At 34.7% G+C, this 10,989-nt stretch overlaps 1 protein-coding gene across 1 annotated transcript in view; it reads right to left on the minus strand.

Annotated features, from left to right (window-relative positions):
- LOC134241727 (lachesin-like) overlaps positions 1–10,759 on the minus strand; it is a 51,788-nt gene extending 41,029 nt beyond the window's left edge. The window contains exon 1 of the mRNA XM_062723750.1: positions 10,705–10,759. Coding sequence (XP_062579734.1) covers positions 10,705–10,759 — 55 coding nt within the window. The remainder of the gene's footprint in view (positions 1–10,704) is intronic.
- Between the last annotated feature and the right edge of the window lie 230 nt (positions 10,760–10,989).

Here is a 10,989-nt window from a genome sequence, read left to right on the forward strand (position 1 = left end):
TGTATATTTATATACATTATAAGTAGCTCAACTAAAAGGTTTGAGAACTGAAGGATGTACCGAATTCATTTGCTTAAAAACTTTTTAGATTCAAATTTCATTTGATTGCTCATCTAAGCATTTTAATGTAGACATCCCATTATTGCTATCAGCAACTTTCCCTCTTGTATTACGCAATTCGATAGATTTATTTCTTTAATTTGATTTCTTTAACTACGTGTGTCGTTCTTTAACTATTCCTGCAATTCTAAGTAATGACTATTGTCAGTTTTTAATTCTATTACTTTTCACCTCAGTTGGCGATAATTTGATAAGTCATGTTGTTGTAATAGTTTTTTTTCCTGTGAAGTAATGTTCTGAAGACTGCACACTTTTGAAACACTGGTAAATGTTATAAATAATGATAAATATTCTAAATGTGGATCCCTTAAGTTATTGCGTAAATGATGCAGTCAATTTTCAATCAATTTGCAGTATCCTTGTCTTTGGCAATTTTTTTTGCAAGGTTAGCTCTTATAAACTACGTAAATTAATAACAATATATATATAGATAAATTTATTAATTACTAGTAATTCCGTAAAATATTGGAAAAAAATAAAGAGAATAAACCTACGTCAGAAGTTTGAATTGTTTTGCGCATGATAATCTAACAAATTCAATTAAATAGAAAGGACACTTCTCATTAGGAAAGTGTCTGTCATTAGTAAAACTTAACTTAGTTTGCAATATTAAAACTTTTCATCTAAATCATAATAAAAATGGGCATTTTACTTAAATATTTTAATGTATTATTTTATGAGAGTATGATAATTTAAAACTAGTATTTTTTCTATTAACATTAAGACGTTCGTAGCAAGACGGATTTTTGACGATGTTGAATAAAGTTATTATATTTTTCTCATATTTAGCCACAGTGGGTACAGTGACTGAAGTTTGTTGCTGAAAACAGAAAAATCCCTCAGATCAGCGGCTCTTATTTGCCGTCTTAGATAGAGAATTTCTGTGGGGAAATAAACTAGCGAGAAAATGGACAAAAATATCGCCAAATATCATCATTCCGTGTGAATATCCATACATGTTTCATATTAAAATTCAGGATAATAATCATAGTGCTCACAAAATTTAGTGGAAATCGTTATTTTAACACTTGGCGCAAAGGTTTATTGTTGAGTTCAAGCGCAGTACGATAAAAAAAATTCAACGGCAGTCTTTGGGATGCTTTATTCTATTTTCGGATAAAATGTTCCACAAATACGTAAATCCAATTTTTTAGAAAGTGATTTTTTTTGTAAAAATTTAAAACACATTCACAGCAATTATACTTTTCTCCTTTTTAACCAAATTATAAGAAGTAAGCTTTTAAAGAAGTGTAACATTTCAAGAACTGTATATTCCTTCGACAGATTTCCTATGTTTGCTCGGGATTCTTTAATGAAAAAATTAATTTAGATATATTTTTATTTTGATTCCAAAACATTTTATTTCATACATCCACTCAAAATACAATGCAGGATACACTTAAAGGGAATGAATCACTAGTCTACAACTTCTTAAACGAGGTAAATTATTAACGAACAAGTTGATGAAACAAGAATATCAGCAGTTTCGTTTAAAGTTATCATTTCGTAAGTTCTATGGTCAGTACAATGACCATGTCAGCACACACAATTTAACATTGAGTCAAATGCTGACGTTTTTCTTATTAATTATTGGGCCATTATTTATACACTGAATTGACGTCAGGTTTTTCCGTTATGTCCCGATCATGACAAGGAGCACACGGCGGGTGTGACCGCTAGCAGTGGATGCTCACTCCTCCATGGCACCAGATCCCACCTTTGATGTTTCTGAGGTCCGTGTTTGCTCTGCTCCTACTTTGTATTATTAACTGGACTTTTGACCTTGAATATTGTTCGTTATCTCCATATCTTTTATCTATATGTGCACCCTGTGGTGAAAACTTTAGTTGACAACTTAGCCTTTTGGTAATGAAACAGACTAGCGACAAGGTCAGGGTGAGCTGAGATAATGTATTTTAGAGAAGGACTGGAGGACTATAAGAGAAATACTTCACCTCCGTTGACCAATGAGAAACCTAATCACATTTCATAGATTTTCTTGCAAAACACGGACCAGTTTTTTTCAAAATTCAAATTATGAATTTGTCAAAGTGAATAAAAAGTAGCTCAACAAACGTAACTCCCAATCGACCGGTCTAGTGGTTTCTTTCGAACAACCATCTATTTCAAAGTTAATAGCTGTAGATATTTTTATTTTGAATTGCATTTGTGACAAGACAGAGAGAAAATACATACCGGGTAGTTTATATGACCGTATGGCATATGTTAAACGTTTCAATATTCGATCTTTTCATTTTGCATTGTATATATTTTTTATCATTCTATAATTTTTCCATAGGTATTATATAATTTTTCATTCGTATTCTATATTTTTCATTTGTATTGTTCAAAAATCAATTGAATTGTATAATTTTTCATTTGCAGTCTATATTTTCTATTTGCAATCGCAGCATTGTATAATTTCTTATTTGTATTGTAAAATTCGTTATTTGTATTCGATAATTTTTCATTTGTATGGAAGGATACGGAGATAACGAAAAGTATTCAATCTCAAAGTCCATAAAACAATACAAAATAAGAGCAGAGCAAACACGGACCTCCGAAACATCAGAGGTGGGATCAGGTGCCATGGATTGTATTTTATATTTGTATTTGTATTTATTCGAAGATTGTTTATCTATTTCGTTACGCAGGATAATTATGCAAACATGCAAGAAAATTGCTTTAACATGTATACTTTAATTATGGTTTTATATATTTACTAGCGGCAGTATCCGATGTGACATCATTCAATGCAAAATGCAACATAACTTTGTTAACATGCGACTTATTTATGTTAACATGCGACTTAAACATCCGCTTGAAAAATGGGAGGATATATAGTGATCGAGAAGTCCTTCCCTCCAACCGTCTGTTACGCTTTGGGATACCCAGCTCTTTTCCGTAACACCTCTTTCGTCTCTAAATCACATTTATTGAGACTTTCACAGAATCTTTGTTACATAGTGCCATTGTGACCTCGTATTAAAACATTTGATCGGACACATATTTTGGGTTTCCCAGAGCATAACATGAGCACGTTTCTAATTTTGAAGGGTATCCAAATCTTATCCGGAACTCCTCTTCAACCACTGTATAAATTTTATTGATACGTTTACAGATATTTTTTTAAATAATGCCATCGTGTATTTTCTATTTTATTTTTTGATCTGTAACATATTTTGTGTCTCCCAGAGCAAAACATGGGCTTTGTCATTTTAATCATATGGGAAGCGGGGGTACCATTTAATGAGCTTATTGCTCATGTAAGCATACAACATTGATATGTCGGCATGTGATTTATTTATGTCTACATGCAAGATAATAATGTCAACATGCAACATATTTTGTCAACATGTGACTTATTTATGTTCACATGCCAGTTATATTTCAACAATAAAGGTATACTAATGTCAACATATAGAAAATTGTCAATAAACCCACTCCCCGCTATATACACCTGCAAGTACAAATTAATAAATGTTTTAAGATTCATTGCGTTTATCTATCAAAAAACAAAAGCACACTGGTCAACGAAATTACCCCCAACAACAACAACCTCCCAACCCCCACCTCACAAACTTGTCTAATATAAACACCTAAGGTTTCATTTAATCATTAAACTGATTTTAAATACTTGTACCTAATGAAATCAATGTATTACAAAATCTGATCTATTGTAAGAAATAGCATAGGTTTACTTTTTCCTTTTATTTTATTTTCCTTTCGTTTCTTTTTTCGCTCACTACTCAATTAAAAATAATGCTCAACCTGACTGACCAAAAAGTGTGTTATTCCATTTTTCATATTTGCCTTTTGCTTAATTTCGACGTAAAATGTAACAATGTAATAATCCCAAAATCGTGTTATCATATTTTGCGTTGTTACATTTTGCGTTGATCTGGACAGAAATGTAATAACTCAAAGTGTAATAATCCTAAAAGTATGCTTTTACATTCGTAATTGTTTTGGATTTGTATAAAATAAAGATATAGAACTTGTCAGAATATATAATTTAACTTTTTAAACTCATTATTAAAAAACCTAGATCCACTCCTTACCTGTACATATTTGTAAATGCCCCAGGGCATTGATCAGGTATTTTGGAGGTGGTCATTGTTATTTTGGGTTTTATTGGTTATTGATTTGAAAGGTTGGATTCGATTGGTTTTCATGACTAGTCTAAAGTTTTCCCGCTTTATTACGATCTTTCTTTGTTTTATGGTTGCTCAGACCAGACATATATTTAGACTTGAGACTGAAGATTTCCTTCTCTGGTAAGTTACCAATATTTTCTTATTTTAAATGTTTATTCTATAGTATGCAAAAGCCTTTTTCATTTGCACTTTCTACAGTGAATGAATGATTTTGAACGAGTTATTTTATGATGCATATTTATTATTGATTACAAGATCAATCTGAAGTATTTGCTAGAAGTAATTTGATGTTAATCAGATTATGTGTTTTTATGATGATCAAAGATATTTTTGATTATATTGTTCAAAGTGAGCAATTATTGGTGTATTTTTAAGATATTATATTTCGAAATATCATTGTATTAAATTACAGATCATCATTCATACTGATAGACATTTGTGATTCATAAAATTTATTAAGAAAGCCTATTCCCATAGAATGGTGAGATTGATATGTTTTTATCTTGGATATTTTTTATGACTATTTTAGGAGAAATATGTAAAAATTTATATATTCGAGAGTTATACCCCTTTGATGATAATGTATAAGATATACAGGATGATAATCTAGGTATTATCTTCATGTAAAGTAATGAACATTATGTATGTGATATTTAAATTCTATTTATTGTTGTTTTATGATATTTACAGGACCATCTATTTATCACTATAGTCCCTCCACTGTGAATGAATATATTCAAAGAACCCTGACAGGAGTTTTGTGTTCCTTACCATACCCCTGTGAAACATTCTACGCTGATTTCGGCGAAAAATGTAATAACGCCAAAATGCAATAACCCCGATTTATTACATTTTGCATTATTACATTTAGCGTTGTAACACTGCATGTTACACATATCACATATAGACATAATTAATTCGCATGTTAACATAAGTTGCATTTAATTACTGTAAATGTATTATATTTGGTGCGTGCGATATCTGGCTGAATTTTTATTTTTTAACAAGTCAGCGTAGATTCGGATTTGCGCTCTCTGATTGTTAAAAAAAACATTCTGATTGTCCAACAATTTATAAAAATTCCTCTAGGTATCAATTGCACCCCGTTATTAGGATATCTATTTTTGTATGAATATGAAATATAATTTGTCCAAAATCTTATACGTAAAAAAAAAAAGAAAACAGCTGCTGTGGCCTTGAACTCGACCGATATTTAGATATATCGACGACGGTTTTCATTTTTTTGTAGATACGATATATCCCGGTGAGCTTGAAATAAAAAATGATATCACAGAGTCTGACACATAGATCTGTTGCATATTTGGATATTTTACGTTAATTAAATGACGTTAATGGTAATCTAACAACAAACCTACCTACCTACCTAGTCCTTGTTATGCCCGTGGGCACATAGGGCAAGGACTAGATTTCTCCGCTTCTCTCTATCTGTAGCGTTTCTTTCCAGCTCTCCCCACGTTAGCTTGTGGTCGCTCATTTCTTTTTCAACCGTCCTTCGCCAGGTGGTCTTTGGCCGACCAGATTTCCTCTTCCCTTCTGGTGTCCATCTAAGGGCTACTTTGGTGATGTTGTCGGCTGGCTTCCTCAACACATGCCCTATCCATCGCCATCTCCGTTTAGTCAACAAGGTTCACATGTTGTCTGTGTTGGCCTTCTCATGTAGTTCCACATTTGTAATTTTGTTTGGCCAGAAAATCCTCATGATCTTTCTGAGGCATCCATTGTGGAAACTAGAGAGTTTGCATATGGCTCCTTCTGTCATTCTCCAGCATTCTGACCCATAGAGTAGGACAGATAGTACGCAACTGTTATATATTCTTATTTTTGTCCTTCTATGAAGGCACCTCTGGCTTTACTTAGTCTGGCCTTTATATCTTTGTCCGCACCTCCATCTGATGTTACTATGCTGCCAAGATAGGTAAATGTTGTTGTGTTGCTCAGGTCGTTTCCATCAACCTGTATTCTTGCTGGTTGTTTGGTGTTTAATGGCATAACTTCAGTTTTCCTGGTATTGATTTTTAGTCCAATTTTTTCTGCATTTCTCTGTAATTTTGATGTTTTACTTTGCATATGCTTTTCCAGATGTGATAGTAGGGCCAAGTCATCTGCGTAATCTAGGTCTTCAAGATAGGTAAAGAGTGTCCATCTTATTCCTGTGTTATTTCCATTTAGGGTTGATTTCATTACCCAGTCAACTGGTAGTATAAAAAAGAGAGCTGACATCAAACATCCCTGCCTCACGCCAGATTTTACTATGAAGCATGCATCTGATGAGCTGCCTATAGAGCAATTAAACTACACGTAAAAAGTTTTTATCAGTTCTACTATCTTTGATGGTATTACATAATGTCTTAAGATCTTCCATAGACTTTCCCTGTGGATACTGTCAAAGGCTTTTTCGAAATCTATAAAGTTTATTATAAACTGCCTTTGCCACTCTGTACATTGCTCTATGATATTTCCCAGGGTAAACACCTGGTCGCAACAACTTTTCCCTTTTCTAAAACCTGCTTGTTTGGCATCTATTGCAGTTTTAATCCTGTCAATAATTATTCTGCTGAAAATCTTACTAGGTATTGATAGTAATGTGATGCTCCTCCAGTTATTGCAGTTAGTAAGATCTCCTTTCTTTGGCACTTTAATGATATTTCCTTTGGACCATGTCGTTGGTATTGTATTATTATTCCAGATCTTGGTGAATAATGAGTGTAAAATGTCTGCTGCAAGGTTTGGATCTGCTTTGAATAGCTCTGCTGGCAGTTGGTCATTTCCAGGTGCTTTGTTGTTCTTAAGGGCTGTTATTGCTTTGAGTATTTCAGCTTTAGATGATTCCTCTGTTTCAATTTCTAAATCAGTGTCAGCTTCCGGTATGTGTGCCAGTTCGTTAGGCTCCGGGCGATTCAACACTTCTTCAAAATTTCTCTCCATCTTTTATCTTGTTCCTTTTCGGATGTAATGAGGTTGCCTTGCTTGTCTTTAACAGGCATGTTTGTTTTTCTTTTCCTTCCACTCAACTTTTTTGTTATTTGATAGAGATCTCCCATTCTTTGTTCAGAAGCAGCTTTCTCAGCTTCTCTTGCTATGCCTGCTATAAAACTGTTACGATCTTTCTTTGTTGCTTTCTTCACATCTCTATTGCAGTTGGAGTATTGCTCTCTTAATCTCTCTTTTATTCTTTCAGAGTGGGTGTTACATAGCTTAGTTTTAAGGTCTTTCCTTCTGTCAATGATATTCCAAGTATCTGGTGTGATCCATTCCTTATGCACCTGCCTCTTAAACCCTAGACACTTCTTGCTCGATTCACTGAACAGGTTGCAGATTTCACCTCTGTGTTCCTCAACCGCTTCATTATCAACATCACCACTTTGCAAGACTTGAAATCTGTTCTTTAGCTCTAATCTAAAGTCTTGCCTCACTTTATTTTCTTTCAGCTTGCCTGTATCTATTCGCCTGATGTTGCTTTTTGGCGCTACCTTCATTAGCTTAAGCTTTATGCTGGCAGTAACAAGGTGGTGATCACTTCCAACATCAGCCCCACGCTTCACTCTAACATCCTGTAAAGATCTTTTCCATTTTCCATTGATGGCAATGTGGTCAATTTGGTTTTTATCTCTCCCTCCAGGTGACACCCATGTGAGTTTGTGCTGGAACAGTGTTCCACCAATGACCAAGTTGTTGTTTCCACAGAATTCTGTGAAGTATTCACCGTTCTCATTCATACTAGATTTTAGAATATATATTCAGCCATTCCATTCCCCATAACTCTTTCATAACCAACGTTATTGCTTCCAACGTTCGCATTGAGATCCCCCATGATGATCGTCAGATCTTGCTTTGGAACTTTTTGAAATTCTGCCTGTAGAGCCTCATAGAATTCCTCTTTAATCTCATTTTCTGCTTCATTTGTAGGGGCATAGACCTGTATTATAGATGTCTGAACAGGTTTTGTTCTCATTCTTACTCTGATGATTCTTTCATTTACAGGATGGTACTCTATTAATGCTTTTGCTGCGTTTTTACTTAGGATGACTGCTACTCCCTCATGATGTTGATTGTCCCTTCTTCCAGAGTACACAATAACTTCCCCTGTACTAGCAATATTCTCCCCACAATCTGTCCATCTACACTCACTTATGCCTAGTACATGTAGCCTGTTTTCCTTCATCTCTCTCAGAACTTGTGCCAGTTTTCCTGTTTCATACATGGTTCGTACGTTCCAGAAACCGACTCTCATTTTTGTTCGTGTGTTCAGTATACTTCTCGTGTGGACAGCTTCCCGTCGGCTTTCACTGTTCACAGTCAAATATGCAGTATTCTGCTGGTATGCTGAAGACTCGACGTTAGTAGAAAAATTTCTGGTCCTTGTTTCCGTAATCGCTATGATTTTTAAAGGAAGGGGAGATTATCCCCTTGCCTAACCCCCAACCTGGAGGACCAGGGTAATTTGCTTATGGATTCCTTCCACTAGATCTATGGCTTTCCATGGCTAACGAGACTAGATCTGCCCTTGTTTTTAAATTAGAGTTTATCTTCTCCTAGGTAACTGCTTTACCCAGCTAACGCCCTTACCTGAGCGGATTTCTTTAGGGTTTACTCCTTAGTCTTTCCTTCTCCAAAAGGTAACCACAAGGCAGCAGTTTGTTGCTATTTACCCATAGCTGGGGACTAGGATTGCAGACATCAGGGCATATCCACACGCCGGTGGGCCATGCATGCCGTGCATTTTGGGGCCTAGTCTCCTCCAAGACCTTGTGGTTCTGCTTGGGGCCGCAAGGTACCCAATTTCCATCTGCTACCTCGAGGAGGATCCGATATCTGGCCCACATAGGTCTAACTGTGGAGAGGCTATACCTGGCAGGGAAGACTTACATATTTTGCTTCCTTTTCACAGCAAACTGTTAGCCAGGGGTGGTGCTGAAAGCGAGAGCGACAAGCACAGACACAGACAAACACACACACTGTACGCATCACACAGCCATTATAGCAGACATCTAACAACAAAGCTCTATGAAAAACGTGAAAACTTAAACTTTTCAGTCGTCAACTTCCCTTAGTTATTCAGCAATATACTTTCATCACCTGCATATGAAGTTTATATCTCTCAGTTGATTTGATACGCAAGAGAATGTCATGCTCTAAGTAATTATAATTTTTAAAACGAGACATAACAAATGGAGATAACGAACAGTATTCAAGATCAAAAATCCATAAAACTGTACAAAATAGGAGCGGTAAATTATTAACAAACAAGTTGATGAAGCAAGAATATCAGCAATCTCGTTTTAAGTCATAATTTCCTAAGTTCTATGGTCGATACAATGACCTGTAAGAATATACACTTTAACATTGACTGAGTCAAATGCTGACTGACGTTTTTCATACCAATTGTATGAATTTATACACTGAATTGACGACGAATTTTCCGTCATTTCCCGATCATAACAGGGAGGACGCGGTGGAAGTGACCGGACGGCAGGGGATGTTCATTCCTCCATGGCTTCTGATCCCACCTTAGATGTTTCTGAGATCCGTCAATGTCGCATATAAACATAATTAATCCTGCATGTAGGGGCAGAAATATTTTTACCATGAATAAAAATAAAAATGTACATTGACATACATTATATGCATGTCTACAAAATTATCTTGCATGTGTATATAAATAAGTCGCACGTGTACATAATTATCTTCGATGTTAAAAGTAGTTTATCATCAGTATTGCAAGAATTGATTACTCTTAGTCAATAAATTGTTTACTTCTAGACACATTCTGGATTAAACTCTCGATTTAGTAAGTAATTGCATGCGTTATTTTTGAAGGAGCGATAGGTATTCTTGAAGGTTAAGCAGATAACGTGTTCACTTATGTGTACGTGTAGCTAAGAAAATTCCCCAATTTACTGCTATTTACGTCATCCGTTTTGCATACCGCGTAATTCTACAAGTTGTACGCAACGTGTAGATTCATAAGTACACAGAGATGAGAACATGTACGTAGCTTCTTAAACCTAGATTTTAGAATATATATTTTTCAGGCGGTGTTAGGTATGAAGTTGACAATTTATCACGCACATCCAATGTGTCTTTTTAAATTAAAGTCGTAGAACTATTCGACACAAATGGATTGTAAAGTAACATGTTGAAATGACGCTTTACAGAATTAGCCAAAGAAAATTTACGTATCATGATCAGTGTAAAGTATTTTAAATAATTGAAAGAATTTTGGTTTTTAAAAACAACAATTTTGACATTCAATCATGGAATTATTTTTGTTGCATTTAAAACAAAACGTAAGGTTAATTGAACAAACAAAACTTTTAAAGAAAAGATAAATAATTTTTCCGAACTCAAAATTTTAAGAGTTCTCAGGATACACTTTATCTTTAGGAGAGAGAGAGGGAAGGCTTACCTGTAGTTACCGTGATGATGAGACTACCGACAGTGGACAAAAGCCAAATGTTCATTTTTTTCTCACTTTTTGAAAGGCTGATAGAAGAAATTAGTTAAGGAAACCTCTTGTAAATACCTAATATCCTTTTGTAAACACAGAAATGAGTGGGTTTTAAAGAAGCTGTTCGTTCTGAATTGTCTTTTACAGTAGAAAACACAGTAAACACTCTGAGTAAATTTTTGACATCTTCATGGTGTGAAAAGAACTATATCAATCATATTGAGGAATCTGCTGACGGTATTT

Source organism: Saccostrea cucullata, unplaced genomic scaffold, assembly GCF_032062105.1.
Source record: "Saccostrea cucullata isolate Sc308-1 unplaced genomic scaffold, CSIRO_AGI_Scuc_v1 ctg9, whole genome shotgun sequence".
NCBI classification, from domain to species: Eukaryota; Metazoa; Mollusca; class Bivalvia; order Ostreida; family Ostreidae; genus Saccostrea; species Saccostrea cuccullata.